This window comes from Silene latifolia, chromosome 11 (assembly GCF_048544455.1).
Source record: "Silene latifolia isolate original U9 population chromosome 11, ASM4854445v1, whole genome shotgun sequence".
NCBI lineage: Eukaryota > Viridiplantae > Streptophyta > Magnoliopsida > Caryophyllales > Caryophyllaceae > Silene > Silene latifolia.
In genome coordinates this window covers 99523160-99540146 of record NC_133536.1, presented here as the reverse complement: position 1 = coordinate 99540146, position 16987 = coordinate 99523160, and the positions used below count along the sequence as shown (strand labels likewise).

Below are 16987 nucleotides of genomic sequence, written 5' to 3'. Positions count from 1 at the left end.
ATAAGGTGATGCACGAATTGGTGTCTTAAAGGCAGTTCTGTAGGCCCATAATGTGTCCTCTAACTTAAGACTCCAGTCCTTCCGTGATTTAGAAACTACCTTAGATAAGATCTCTTTCAACTCGCGGTTAGAGACCTCAACCTGACCACTAGTTTGGAGATGATACCCCAAACCACGCCGGTGTTGGACACCAACTTTAGACAGAATAGAAGTTAGTTTCTTTTCCTTAAAGTGCATTCCCCCATAACTAATGACGACCCTAGGGACACCAAATCGGGGAAATATCACCTTTTTAAACATTTTTATCACGGTCTTGGCATCACAATGAGGTGAGGCAATTGCCTCAACCCATTTCGACACATAATCTACAGCCACTAAAATGTACCTGTTACCTTTACTAGACGGGAATGGTCCTTGGAAATCAATGCCCCAGACATCGAAAACCTCAACCTCTAAGATGCCATTTTGTGGCATCTCATGTCTCTTTGAAATGTTCCCTGATCGTTGGCAAGTATCACAAGCTGAAACAAAAGACTTAGCATCGAAAAAACAAAGAAGGCCAAGAAAAACCAGATCAAGTACCTTAGCCACGGTGCGCGATGGACCATGGTGACCACCATAGGAAGAGGAGTGACAGCCTTCCAGGACTACTTTGGCCTCCCACTGCGGAATATACCGTCTGTAGAGACCGTCTGCACATTCCTTAAACAAATAAGGATCATCCCAGAAATACTGCTGAGCGTTATACAGAAAACGCTTCCTCTGCTGATGAGAAAGGTCAGGCGGCAGCTTGCCACTGACAACGAAGTTAACTATATCTGCATACCAAGGTTCTTGGTTAACAATAGACGATATAACAGCAATTAAAGTATCGTCAGGGAAAGAGTCATCAATAGGTAGAGAATCTTCCCCTTCTTGTCGCATCAGTTGCGACAAGTGATCAGCTACAACGTTCTCAACTCCTTTCTTATCCTTAATCTGCAAATCAAACTCCTGAAGAAGGAGGATCCATCTCAATATCCGTGGTTTAGCCTCCTTCTTAGCAAGGAGATGCCTCAAAGCTGCATGGTCAGTAAAAACAGTAACTTCTGACCCAACCAAATAAGAACGAAACTTCTCTAAGGCATAAACTACAGCTATCAGCTCTTTCTCAGTGGTAGTGTACTTCCCTTGAGCCTCATCCAGAGTTCGGCTCGCATAGTAGATGGCATTCAAAGCCTTGTCTTTCCTTTGGCCTAGCACCGCTCCTAGTGCATAGTCACTGGCATCACACATTATCTTAAACGGCAGGTCCCAGTCGGGAGGCTGTATGATCGGCGCAGAGACTAAAGCCTGCTTTAACCTGTGAAAAGCAGAAAGACACTCATCAGTAAACACAAAAGGGGCATCCTTAAGTAGCAGTTGTGTAAGTGGTTTAGCAATTTTTGAGATATCCTTGATAAACCGGCGATAAAAGCCGGCGTGACCAAGGAAACTCCTCACCCCCTTAACATTAACAGGAGGTGGTAATTGCTGAATCACTTCCACCTTTGCTTTATCAACTTCTATTCCCCTATCAGAAACTAAGTGCCCTAGAAAAACTCCCTCGTTGACCATGAAATGGCACTTCTCCCAGTTCAGCACAAGATTAACCTCAATGCAGCGCTGCAACACTTTCTCAAGGTTAGACAGACAGTTAGAAAAATCACTTCCATAAACACTGAAATCGTCCATGAAAACTTTCATAATAGACTCAATATACTCTGAAAATATCCCCATCATACACCTTTGGAAGGTGGCAGGGGCATTACATAAACCAAAAGGCATCCTGCGATAAGCAAACACGCCCTGAGGACAAGTAAATGTAGTCTTAGCTTGATCGTCTGGGTGAATAGAGATCTGAAAGAACCCGGAATACCCGTCTAAATAGCAGAAAAACTTATGAGAAGCTAACCTTTCTACTATTTGATCAATAAAAGGAAGGGGAAAGTGATCTTTCTTAGTGGCGGCATTAAGCTGTCTGTAATATATACACATCCGCCAACCAGACACTACTCGAGTGGGTATTAACTCATTCTTATCATTCTTAACCACAGTTGTCCCTCCTTTCTTCGGGACCACGTGCACTGGACTCACCCATTTAGAATGACCAACAGAATAAATAATACCTGCGTCGAGCAGCTTCATTACCTCAAATGTCACAACATCTTGCATCTTCTCGTTCATCTGCGCCGACCCCGTCCTGCGCAAGGTTTGTGATCTTCCTCCAACTCTATCCTGTGCATACAAATATCGGGACTAATCCCCTTGATATCGTCCAATGAATAACCCAAAGCTTTCTGTTTTTCTTAAGTACACTAACAAGGAAGTCACCGATCATCGTCAAGCTTAGCACTAACAATGACAGGATATTGCTCAAGATCGTCTAAGAAAACATATTTTAGATGATAAGGAAGAGGCTTACGCTCAGGTACCTTTACCTCAATGGAGCAAAGAGTGCTAATCATCTGTTCCACTTGCTCTCCCTCAGCGTCGGTGAGTCCACGCTCATCTAAATCATCTATAAGCAAATCCAACACAACGTCATCGTCATCTGGGCTATCTGCACACTCATCAAAAAGCATAAGAGCTTCTAGTGGGTCCTTCATAAAAGAACCCGACCAGAAGTCATAAATAGACTCGTCAATAATATCAACCGAATAACAAGTATCCTCTATCATTGGCCGAGCCAAAGTACTAGTCGACCGAAAGTGATCGCGTCATCCCCATCGCAAGAGTCAAACGCCCTTGTTTGACATCAATAACGCCCCCAACCGTACAAAGGAATGGTCTTCCTAAGATAATTGGGGTCCGGTGTCCTCAAACTATATCTAAAACAATGAAATCTCTCGGGATAAAGAGCTTGCCTATTTTCACAGGCACGTCCTCTAAGACACCTAAAGGCTTCCTAACAGATCTATCAGCCATCTGTAGGGTAATGTTAGTCACTTTAAGGTGACTCATGTTCAATTTCTTGCAGACAGAAAGGGGCATGACACTGACGCTGGCTCCTAAATCACAAAGGGCCTTATCAATAACCACATTGCCTATAATACAGGTAATAGAAAAGCTGCCCGGGTCTTTCATTTTAGGTGGAGCCTTATTTAACAGTAAATTACTAGACTCTTCCATAAATGAAACCGTCTCAAATTCGCTTAAATCACTCTTACGCGTCACAATATCTTTCATAAACTTAGAGTAAGTAGGTACCTGAGTAACAAGTTAGGTAAAAGGGACAATTACCTGGAGGTTCTTCACAACGTCCACAAACTTACTGTACTGTCGCTCGATCTTCGGGTCCTTCAGACGACCTGGGAAGGGCACTCTGGTAGCAATGAGTGGACCTGCGACTTTCTCTTTACCTTTTTTAATGCGTGACGTCTCCACAGCAGGGGAAGATGACACGGTAGTGGAATTATATAGTAAAATAGGATCTCCGCCGCTTCTGGTACTCGATCGAGTACTTTTACCACTCGATCGAGCGGTTTCAAATTGGGAAATACTCGATCGACCATTTTCCTCACTCGATCGAGTGATCTCCTTTTCTGGCTTACTCGATCGATCAGTTTTATCACTCGATCGAGTGATTTCTTCAGCAAACTTACTCAATCGAGTAAGAATATCACTCGATCGACCATCTTCAATTTGTGCACTTCTCGATCGACCATAATTATCACTCGATCGAGTGATGGGATGAATTATTTCACTCGATCGAGTATATTTTTCACTCGATCGAGTGTCTGGACCACACGCAGCAAGGATTTCGTCCAAAAACTCATCTATATCATCTTCCGGGGTATCTTCAGTTATCAAAACCTCGTCTTCTGGTACTTTTGGCCCCTCATGAGTAAGGCCAACTTGGAGATTCGTTGCATTGGCTGGATTGCATATCGGTAGAACCTTCCACTGCAGCTGCTGTAATCTCCACATTACCTAAACTTTTGCTAGGACCTTCTACTGCAGCTGCTGCCAACTCATTAACTTGATCACTACCTCGGGGATTTCCATATTCAGAGACATGAATAGCCATCTCCTCAATGAGACGCCACCCGTGGTCATCTTCAACATTCTTCGTGAATCTCCCTTTAGCTACGCTGTCAAGAATAGCTCTATGGCTCCTATATAGTCCGTTGTAAAACTGAGTACAAAGGAACCAACGTTTGAACCCGTGATGAGGCACAGAGCGGACAAGCTTCTTGAACCTAGTTCAAGCCCCATTCAAATCTTCGGTAGATAGCTGCTCAAAAGAAATAATCTGAGCTCTCAAGGTATTGGTGCGCTGCGGTGGGAAATATCGCCTGTAAAAGGCTAAAGCAAGGGAACTCCAGTCGGTTACACAGGCTGCCTCCCTATCTAAATCTCTCAACCATTCTCGGGCATCATCAGTTAAAGAAAAGGGAAAGAGAGCTCCCTTTACTTTGTCCTTTGTCACCCCAGCAGTAAGGGGAATGGTAGAGCAATACTCTGTAAACAGCTCTATATTCCTGCATTGATCTTCTTCAGGTACCCCCCTAAAGAGATTTCTCTCTACCAGCTGTATGTAAGATGGGTGGATTCCAAAGTTTCCCGGATCAATAATGGGTAATAGGAAACCTTTTGGAAGCGAATCCACATTAGGCTCTGAATGGCTGGCTAATTTAGGCATTATGGCAAATAGACTTTACAAAGCAAAAAATTAACCTGCAAAACTAATCAAAACTTTGCAGAAATGAGATCAGTCTCAAGGAAGAAATTCCTTGAGACGAGAAACAAACTTAATAAAGCAACAAAATTGCGCCACCTCCCCGGCAACGGCGCCAAAATTTGACAGGACAGTCGTATACCTATCAAAAATAACCAACTGGCTCTAACTAATATAGCTAGGGAAGTTGGGTCGATCTCCACAGGGAGATAGGAAGATGTCAGCTTTGTCTAAGTTCGTCACGGTAACCAAACTGGGGGGGTTTTTAATGTATTGTTCTAAACTAATGAGAGTAAGGAAGAGAATAAATCAGAGAAAAGGAATTAACCAGATAGAGAAACAGCTAAGACAGACGGTTCACCATAATCATTCGGTCAAGTAATCTAAGTCTCAGGTCAATGCAATTACGGTCTGAGGGGCAGTGAATATCTCCTTTCGGTCTCAATTCGCCCTAAAGCACAAATAGCTTAGCTTTCGCCCTAACTATAATACTCTATTGTTCGCTACTAGTCTCGCCTTTTCCAACTTTTCGGTCCAGGTCAAGGGTCACTATGATATAAATGCCTAATTGCGTCGACTCAATTAAACAGATACAGATAATTGCAGCAGTTAACAACAAAGATCACACCAGCATTAACCTAGTAAATCGATTACTATCCCTTCATAATTATGGATCCCCTTTAGTCTTAGCAGAAGGGAATTAGCTACGCATCATCATTGAATTACCAACAATAACATATAGATAATTGAAACTAAACATAATAACAAGCTAATAAGGATTGAATATGGTAGAGATGAAATAATAAGAGAAGAATAGCAACACAATAACAATAATTATGATTAAGGGATTAAAGAAGAATAATAATACCAATCGTGAATCCAAATCTGAGTAGCAAAGTGTAAAGTAAGAGCCAAAATCTAAGAACAGTCGAAAGTGATCGAGTAAAAAAAATGAATGAGAGAGGGAGAGTTACATAGTCTCCCCTTCTCTTAACATCCGAAAATCCTCCTAAACCTAACCTATGGACTAATTACAAAAGCCCATATGAAATTAGGCGGAAAATAATCTAAAGCAGGATAAACCACTCGATCGATTGGAAATAAACCACTCGATCGAGCAACTAATCATCAAACCTCTCGATCGAGTGGAAATAAACCACTCGATCGAGTACTCCTTGCAATGTCTTCTCTTGTGTATACTCGAACTGCTCGATCGAGCAACCTTCAACATATAAAGCATTCGATCGACTAGAAAACTAGTCGATCGAGCTATTTAAGCGCGTTAGACATTGAAAAGCCTCCCGAAACCAGCTCATGCGTCTTCCAAGTGTTAGATTTCCAAGCTCCGGCTCTCCGTTCTCCATAAATGCATGCAAAAGGGACGAAATAAGGCTCGATTTAGCTCCTCTTTGGTAAATTCCTGCAAATTACATAAAACGAACCAAAGTAGAATATTCGGGGGTATTTGTAGCTAGAAGCTACGATAATAATACAAAAATGCGTGTAGAAATGACGTAAAAACCTTATATAAAATACACGCATCACCGTCATCGTGCATTAAATCACTTGACCGACCACTTCGACCACTACACCATCACTAACATTAAAACACTCTTTTTACTTACGAAAACGGTTTTAAACCGAGTTTTTTCCGATCAAACGAGTTGTTAAACTTACGTCGGTCACTCGCCATAACCAAACATGTAAGTATGAGGGTGTAAAAATCCTCTTTTATTATGTTTTCATTTGTTTCATGACTATAACATGCTAAAACGTGCATAACATGAAACAAAACATGGAATAAACGAGCCAAAACTGATTTTTGGTCTGAGGCAGAAGCCCCTTAGGTCGCCAACTTACCCGCGCCTAAATGGGGTGTTCAGACCAGAGATCAACCGTGTTTGTTCTCGTCATTTCCCTTTAATTCATTTTCATATTTGTAATCGGTTTTTACCATTCCAAATACTTTCGAACCCTTTTTATTTTATGTTATTTGTTTTAACCATAAAACATTTTTTCACCCTTGGTTCCTCATACCATGATGGTTAAATCCGTGTCTCGGTGATAATATTTGGTTAATGACATTTAAAAGGTATTTTAAAACCTTTTATTTCATTTCTTTACATTTTCAAACAAACATATTAGTCCCCAACACAAAGTCATCCTTGGTTCTACATACCATGCCGGATTTTAACCCGGGTACGATGATGAGTATCGACTAATAACATTCAAATGGACTTAAAACAATTAGTCCATAATTACTTTCAAAACTATTCATGTCAAGTTTGTCAAATCGAACCCGACACCGAATATCATCCAAATAATGATGATTATTCGAGTCTAGTTCTTCAAATCAACAAATGCGATCTAAATGACCACTTCAAATCAAACCGGGTTCAAACACCCATTTTCAACGCGTTTTATAACGTTTTCTAAAAGGTCAGAACACGGCACATAAACCGTGGGCTAACCCGCGCCTAAACAGGCCCTCCATTTCTCACTTTCAAAACCAGAGGGAGGCCCTTTGTATCGCCGACTGGCTCGCGCCTCATATAGCCACCTGATACAGGGTCTGTTCCCTTCCAGCATTAGTCTAAGACGATCCCGACTCCGGTTAGCCCGGATATAGGACGGATCAGATGACTGTTCAAAATCATATTTGCAAAATGCCTTACTAAGACAAATGGATCATGTTATGCACCCTAAACCTAATACGGTAAATGGATGTTCAATTTTCGTCTTGCATGCAAATCAATCATTAATCCAACTCGACATCTTATACTTGATACTTGGATTAAATAAACCGACTTAGAAAGCTCTCACATGTTAGGTTTATATTATGGGATGCGCATTCATGCATTTAAACCGTTTTATCAACTTTTGCATTCAACCAACCAAGATCGATCAGTAGAGGCCGCTAACGCGGGCGGGATTGGGTGTCTGATTAAAGGGCTTCCCAATACGTACCTTCACCTCTTACTCAGAAACTTTGGATAGTGAACGACCTTATCCAGGGCGTACGAGAGTCATTCTAGAGATATGATGCTAAAGAGGGACGATTTCCTTATCTTTAGTACCTATGTCAAACGCTGCTTTGTGCTTCGATTTGACCGAGGTATAAAGTGGATTTCGAACGGGTTCCAGGCATCCCACAAATGCTTGGTGGCGACTCCGAACATCTCTAATCGTTTCGAGACCCTTACCGAGACGAAACCGACCGATCTAAAACGATCCGGTCGAAAGCATTTTTACGCCGCCGAGCGTGGCTTTCAAGAGACCGCTGTGCGTCCACAGATCGAAGTGGGCTCGCAGGTGGGCCATGTCCACAATATGGCTTGTAAAAGAGTAGCATAAAAAATACAGTATTATCTGTATGTAATAAAGTAGAATCAGAGAACTGTTATTCTGATATTAATGTACTATTATTGTAACAAAGACTGAAGAATAACATGATTATATTATTTGACTGTTATTGTGATATTATTGTAATATTATTGTGCTATTATTGTGCAAAGAGCATGAAAATATATGGCTTGCAAAAGAGTAGTATAAAAATACGATATTATCTCGTATGTAATAAAGTAGAATCAGAGTACTGTTATTCTGATATTATTGTACTATTATTGTAAAAGTAGAGAAACATGATGATATTATTGTACTGTTATTTTGATATTATGGTACTATTGTTGTGATATTATTGTGCATTAGAATGAAAATATACGGCTGATAAGAGAGTAGCATAAAAAAAAAGACATTTAGTGTTATTGTGATGTTATTGATTGTCGTCTGTTTCCCAGCTGCTGTTATCATACTGTTATTGTCACATTACTGCAATGTTGATCTCTCCCCCATGCTACTATTATTGTAATGTTATTGTCATTTTGTTGTCCACTGACTGTACTCATTATAATAATTTACTGTCCCAGATCTTTCTACTGTCTCTGTTGTTGAAGACAATGCAGTCTTAACTATTGGGGATTCTTCTAATAACAATATATTCACCAGCCCAACCTGTTCAGATGAAGAAAACGATGAGTTTGTTCCAACTCTTCATTACAAAGAAGACACCCGGTACTTGAGCGGTGGGTAAGGACTGTTGAGAGTGATTTTACGCCTAAACGTGGCATGTTCTTTCTTACCTTGGACGATGCAGTACAGTTCTACATCATATATGCATTGGCTTGCGGATTTGATGTGAGAAGGTACACAAATGTGAAGTATAAGGGGGGCGTCAGCGTCAAATCACTGTCCGTAATGAGGGGGGTATAGAGATATGAAAAGAAAACTGCGACTTGAAGCAACAAATCACGAAGCTGGTAATTTGAGTACATCAGAGAACAAAGAGCGAAGAATTAGACAGCCAAAGAAGCATGCTCGGACAAGGTGTGGCTGCAAAGCGCACATGAGGTTGAGAACCTGTGAAAAAACCGACGACAGACCGGCTGGATATATTGTGGACGTCTTTGTAGACGTTCACAATCACTCTCTTTACTCTGTCAAAAACAGAGAGTTCCAAAAGCTCTCAAGGGACGTCCATGACTACATTAAGAGGACCATTATTGATCATACTAAGCTCAACATAGGTCCAACATTGAGCTTCAGAATTCTCAAGGAATACTCAAATGGTTATCAGAATATCGGTGCCTCTTTGCTAGACTTCAAAAACTTCAAACGAAATATCAAGTGTTACATTGGGGATAAGGATGCTAAAATGTTCATTGGGCATTTCAAAATGCTGGCTGAAACAAATGGGTTCTATTTTGCTTATGATCAGGATGAGAACAAATGCTTGACGAAGGTTATTTGGGCTGATAAGGAAGGGATAAACAACTACAAGTTATATGGAGACACGATCTCGTTTGACCCTACTTATGGGACAAACAAATATTTCATGGTGTTTACTCCCTTCACTAGGGTAGACCACAACAAGAAGACGGTAACTTTTGCAGCTGGGTTACTTGACTTCGAGAGTCAGGATTCATTTGAGTGGATTTTTAAAAAATTCCTCGAAGCAATGGGGCAGCAGCAACCTCAGTGTGTAATTATAGACAAGTGCCCTGGAATTAAAAAGGCATGCCCAAATGTCTTCAAGCATTCTATGCACAAGTACTGCATGTGGCATATCATACAGAAAATGCCTGAGAAGGTGGGAACGGCTATCTGCAATGACACGGAATTTATGACCGACGTAAATGCCGTTGTTTGGGATGTCGACCTCGAACCAGAAGAATTTGAACAGAACTGGGAAACTGTTATTGAAGCCCATGGTATGCAAAGCAACCGGTGGTTGAAGTATGTATTTGCAATAAGACAAAAGTGGATACCGGCTTACTTTCGGGATCTACCTCTAGGTTGTTTGCTGCGGACAACCCAGAGATCCGAATGTTCAAACAGCTATTTCAAGCGGTTTGAAAGCCACTTTGGAAACCTTGTCGAGTTCTGGATGAGGTACAATTCCGCAATAGAACAGCAAAGGCATTCACAAAGGAGGATGGACACTGCCAGTGAGCATAGTATGCTCGAGAAAGTAGGGCCGATGAAGGTAGAGATGCATGCCTCACTTGTCTACGCACATCCTATCTTTGCAGACTTTCAGAACGAAGTCAAACATGCGATATGCAACATGGGGGTCGGAGGTTTGACAACAGTAGGGACAGTCGAGTACCATGACGTTCGTGATGACCTGAGGCACAGAAACTTCCGAGTGGAATTTAACACCAAAACTAACGAGAGCAAATGTGCATGTAAGCTGTTTGAGAGGCATGGCATTGTCTGTCGGCATATACTGTGGGTGTGGAATGGTAGGCAGGTACATAGGATACCTGAGCCTTATGTCCTTGCTCGATGGACAAAGAAATCCTACAGGCCAATTGTCCGAGATGAAAATGGAAAGGTCATAGAAGACATTGACGAAGCAGACATCAAGAAAGCTGAGATGTCAAAGGTTTGGTCTGAGATTTATGCAGCTGTTGGGGTGATGGACAGTTACACTACGGTTAAACAGATGAAGCAACTGCAGAAAACCCTGACACAGTTCAGGGAGAACATCACAGGACCAATTGAACCAAAAACTAAAACCAGGAAATCGAGGCTCTTCTTGGCATCACAGCTTCAAATAATATTGACCTTCGACCGCCAAACAAGGCCAAGAATAAGGGCAGTGGCAAAAGATTGAGGTTGTCGAAAGAAAAGGCCAAGAGCAAGCCACAAAAGAGGAAGCGGAGATGCGGTAACTGCAAGAAGTGGGTGAACCACAACAGTAGAACTTGTAATCTTCCATTTGCTGAAAGTCCCCCTTCTGATGACGATGATGAAGAAGAATCAGAAACTGAAGAGGTATGAATCTGAACTATTACTCTCCTATTATTCTAATGTTATCCTCTTATTCTACTGTTATTCCCCTATTATTCAGGTGTTACTCTGCTATTCTGCCGCTGTTGTGTTATTCTATTGCTATTCTGCTATTAATGTGTTGTTATTTTTGAATAGAAAATGCATATTCTTCGTGGAAATGGATAGTGTTTGTAAAGCTTAATTAAACTAGTGGAATAACACCAGAATAAGTGTAGACTAATAGTACAATAACAGCAGAGTAGCTGCTTATTATGCGAAAAAGTACTGCAATAACAGCAGAATAATGGTAGAATAACAGTGGAATAAAAAAGCAGTCTAAACCATTGCTTTTACACTTGACTAAAATAACACTTGAATAAAAATGAATAGTTTTAACAAAATAATGCTGGACTAACAGTGGAATAACAGCAGAATAAACTAGTACTTTTGTGGAATAATACTGCAATAACAGCACAATAAACTACTTGTTATCCGGAATAATAGTGCAATAACAGCAGAATAACGGTGCAATAAGAATAGAATCATAGTTGAGAAAAAACAGCCATTGACAGTTGAATAGAAAATGGATATTGTTCGTAGAAATGGATAGTGTCTGCAATAACAGCAGAGTAGCTGCTAAATTTGCTCTAATTGTTATTCTATTGCTATTAATGTTATTCTACTGCTATTCTGCTATTAATGTGTTGTTATTTTTGCTCTAATTGTTACGTTACCTCAATGACAAATACTAAGCAAACATTGCAGGAATATGAATCAGATGCATGAACTAACAAAGACAAAAGAGACGCAAAAGACAGCGGCTACGATGAAGACCTCGCCTAAAAATGTCAAAGACTTTTACTATTTGTCATTGTTTGAATTACATTTTATCCCAAAAATGTTTCTTCTAGATAATAAAGTGAGAACTACATTATATGAGAATTAATACTAGTTACTTTAATTTTTGTTAATATTATCTGACTGTTTTTCCACAAACCACCCACAAAATAAAACTGCATTTACACACTACAATAATAGTTGAATAATAACAGATTAGTAATATTTATAAAAAGCAGTTCCACTTTTCATTTTTTATTAAAAACAGTTACCTAACCTAATCTAATATAATTACAGGAAAACTGTTTGTATTCCCCAAGCCCCTATAAATACTGCTATTGCGTGTAAAAAAAACACACACACACACTGAATAAGTACAGAAAAACTGTTTGTATTCCAGAAAAAACTTTGCATCTCCTCTGCAAAAGGTAATTTCTTATCTTTTTTTTTTGGGTAGGCAGGTAATTTCTTATCTTTCTATACTTTATTACAGAAAAATTGTTTGTATTCCCCAAGCCCCTATAAATACTGCTATTTCGAGTAAAAAAACAAACGCAAACACTGAAAAAGTCCATTCCAAAAAAAAACTTTATCTCCCCTGCAAAAAGGTAATTTCTTCTCTTTCTATTCTTTATTTTTCTTTGATGTTTATTTTTCTTAACTGTCTACACTATACTCGATGCTGCAGAAAAGGTAATTCTCTTTCTTTTGCTTTGGTATGCTTTTAATTTGGTTGAAATATTTTAATCATCTTTTTATAATGCAAAAAGTTTCATACTTCCAATACTGCAGAATGAGTGACATAACTGACGATAACCGAAGGTCCCCGACAAGGGAGGAAATCAATGAAGCGAAACGGAAGATAGAGTCCCTTTCGATAGAGTTGATCGAGACAAGGACAAATGTAGAGGCATCAGAAAACCGTGAAGAGGCCTTAAATAAGAGAGGTCGACAATGTTAGGACACAGTTGAAGGTTGCTGAACTTCAAAATGAACGTATGCGTAGACAGTTGAAGGAAAATAAAAATAGGAACTACACGGAAGCCGACATGGACAATCAATTCATTGCTGGTGTGAATGCTTTGAAGAAGTATTACACTGAAGTCTATCCTTCAATCTCTACCGATTGGACACCAGTTCTGAAAGCCATAGAACTTATGGAAGGATACAAAAATCCTTTTCAGGATGAGTCGGTGGAAGTTGAGAGCACTGTCCAAGGACCTGCGCGCAGGCGTCAGAGAATAGAATAAAGATATAAAAATCTAACGATGATGGTCCAGGGCTGCTGCTTTAAAATATGTTTAAAATATTTATTGCTTTAAAAATAATGCCTTTAATATTTTAGAGCGTTAATGTTTATTATGTAAGTACTATCTTTAAGTACTATTTACTACTATGTTTAACTAATGTTGGAATAACAGAAGTCTTTACCAGAATAATAGTGCAATAACAGCATAATAACTGCTAATTATGCAGAATAATACTGCAATAACAACAGAATAATGGTAGAATAAAAGTGGAATAAACGCCGTTTAAAACACTGCTTTTACACTTGACTAAATTTACACTTGAATAAAAATGAATAGTTTTAACAAAATAATGTCGGCCTAACAGTGGAATAACAGCAGAATAAACTAGTCTTTTTGTGGAATAATAGTGCAATAACAGCAGAATAACGGTGCAATAAGAATAGAATCACAGTTGAGAAAAAACAGCCATTGACAGTTGAATAGAAAATGCATATTCTTCGTAGAAATTGGATAGTGTTTGTAAAGCTTAATTAAACTAGTGGAATAACAGCAGAATAAGTGTAGACTAATAGTACAATAACAAAGAGAGTAGCGACTTATTATGCGGAATAATACTTAATAATGCAATGAGAATAATGGTAGAATTACAGTTGAATAAAAGAAGTCTAAACCACTGCTTTTACGCTTGACTAAATTTACACTTGAATAAAAATGGATAGTGTTTGTAGAAAACAAAGGTAATAGGAAATCTTAATTAAACTAGAATAACAGTCGAATAACTGTAGACTAATTGTGCAATAACAGCAGAACAACTGCTCATTATGCTGAATAATACTGCAATAACAGCAGAATAACAGGGGAATTAGAGTAAAAATGGATGGTGTTTGAAAAAAGTACAAGTAATATGAAAACTCAATTAAATTATAGTACACACTGGAATAACACTAGAATAATACGGGAATAACAGCGCAATAAACTAGTTATTATATAGAATAACAAAGGTAATAACAAAGACACTAATTGTTTAACAAACAGTTTACACTAACTTAGTCTGACTTTCCTGGATACACAACAGTCAAAGGTACAGCATTCACTACGACGCTTGATTCTTCACTAGCAGCAGATGATTGGGGTTTCAATTCTTTCAACTTGTTCCTAGCTGACACCAAACCCAACGTCTTCGGCCTTTGATTCTCATATGCCGTCACTTTATCAAGAACTACTTGCCTATAAATATTTATATCCGCCAAGATCAGGGAAGATGACATTTCAACACAGAAGCTTCGACGAGCAATCTTGCTGTGAAGATTGGACTCAAACACGCTTCCACCATATTCGGCTATCGTGTACAGCAAGAAACACCCAGACTCGGAATTCAGCAGTTCCTTCTTTTTCCATTTAAAAGGAACATCAACGATTTCGAAATTGCGGCAATCTTGAGAATTCATAACATTATGACCCTCCATAAAAACATACATATAGTTTGCCACAATCTCGGCCAATCTTCTGTAATCGGCTAATTTGTTGGCATCGTGAGCCATGTTGTCCAAAATATCAATCGATTCATTCATAAAATTGATACAGAAACAAGAGTAGTGATCATTGTACAGAATCGGCACAAACACAAGGTCCGAGTTCAAACGACATCTTCCATTGCAGGAATCGAAAAACACATTCCAGAATTTCAACAGCTTCTTACCCGGACCGTCAAGAGGGCTTGAGGAATCAAAGTTCTCTAAGAGTGAATAAAGGGCATCCTCCTAAACAGAAAGCATAAACAACCAAAAATAGCGCACAAGTGTTAAATTTATATCACTACTTGTGAGTAAATATGTAGGTAATAACGCAAAATAGCAAAGGAAAAAACAAAATACCATATGACGAAGTCCGAAAAACATTGAGCTTGGTTCTGAACGTTCCTCAAACTCCAACGAATTCAAAAAAATCGACCAAACATCGACTACTCTTGTTGACATCATAGCAGCTGCATCTACAATGGAAATAATATCCCCCCTGTCCAAAAACACGCCGACGTCGTCATTGTACAACACTAACATCTCACTGCATTCACAAAAAATAAGATATGATAAGAACAGTGGGATTACAGTGGTATAAAAGCGAGATAACGATTCAATAACAGAACAATAACAAAGAGAATAATAGTGGAATAACAAATGGAATAATAGTGGTATAACAGTAGAATAACAAAAGGGGATTAACAGTGGGATTATAGTGGACTAACAGCGGAATAATAGTGGTATAACAATAGAATAACAGTTCAATAACAGCTGAATAACAAAAGGAATTAATAGTGGAATTACACTGGACTAACAGCGGAATAATAGTGGTATAACAGTAGAATAACAGTTCAATAATAGCAGAATAACAAAGGGACCTAAAAGTGGAATTACTGATACTAGTTTGACAAAATAACAAAGATAATAACAAAGAGAACAATGCGAATAACAAAGTGGAAAACAGAAAGACTAACTGAACAGGAACACCACAATCAAAGAAATCAAAATCGAAACATACTCTTCTTTCAAGTGAGCGTCTTCACGAAGAACAAAGTCCACCACTTGCTTCCGCACCTTCAGCATCTTAGAGAACTATTTTTTGTTGTTCAAACAAATCCGACACCGCAACAAAACTACGTCGTCCTCCCGCCCGCAATCCATAGAGCAACCCAGCCCATCGTCCGCCTTACCCCTTTTACGGCTACCCAAAGCCGACTTTGGACTCACGGTGTTATCCACACCCGTGCTTCCCACTTGACGGCGGCGATAGGGGTGTTTGTAGAGAATTCATGCTATCAATGACAAAGGGAGAAGCGACGGGCTCGACAACGGGCTGCGTCGTCTTAACCTTCTTACCAACGCTTTTCACCCCGCCAGAACCACGACGTTTCTTACCGCTTTGAGAAACCCTCTTTTCCGCATCCTCAATACGCCGTTTCTCTTCAAGCACACTCGGGGTTTCCTTTCTCGTCTTGTTCAACTCCTCCAAAGTTTTCAACACATCTTCCCCGGACTCGTTCATATCGACAAAGACCAACAAGGCAAATCTCGGCGCGGTAAAGGGCTCTTAAATCAGAATTACCCAAGTCACAATCAAAAACAGTTCCACGATAAAAGAGCATGTGCAACATCGTATAAACACCGCATTCCAAATTTTCAATCGCAGCGGTTTTCCAGGTAAAAGGGACGTTGACAATTTTATAATCTTTAACCTCCCCGCCTCGGGCAACTCCTTTTTTGACCAGGAAATCAGACATCAAGCTCACCTTCCAATAAGCAAGGAAAAAGAAAACATAATTAGTAACAATACTTAAACAAACTAGGCTAAACACCAAGAGAAAATTAGGCACAATAAATGACTTACAGTAGTTTGACAATACACCAAACGTACACACGGTTGTTGATCATCAGCAAACATCGCCTCTTAAAATACATTATCAAGATATTCAACCCTCTTCGCATTGAAGTTGATGCACAAACAGCTGAAGTGCTCATACAAAAGAATTGGGATGAAAATCTGGGAAAATATTTGGCCAAAAAAATGGTTACTAATTATGTGGTTTTTTAAAAAAAGCAGAAACACAGCAGAATAAGAGCAGAGTAATAGTAGAGTAACAGTAGAATAATAGTAGAATACACACAAGTACAGAAACATACCATATCAGAATGAAGATCACAATCTCTCTTGTTGTTATTTACAAACACAGTAAATGACAATATGACTTCCGCACATAAATCACTCCTGGAAGCCTTCTCATGTTTCGACGGCATACAAATTCGCCCCAATGGACTCTAAACAAAAAGTGGAGAAAAGAGTTGAAACGTGATGCAAAATGAAAAATAAAGTAAAA

General features: G+C 39.4%; 1 protein-coding gene across 1 annotated transcript; it reads left to right on the top strand.

The window, feature by feature from the left end:
* The first annotated feature begins 9713 nt into the window (after window positions 1–9713).
* LOC141613712 (protein FAR1-RELATED SEQUENCE 5-like) lies at window positions 9714–13119 on the top strand. The gene is made up of 3 exons (XM_074432456.1): window positions 9714–10508; window positions 10593–10732; window positions 12876–13119. Exons 1-3 carry the CDS (start codon window positions 9714–9716, stop codon window positions 13117–13119), a joined length of 1179 nt encoding a protein of 392 aa, XP_074288557.1.
* The last annotated feature ends 3868 nt before the right edge of the window (window positions 13120–16987 follow it).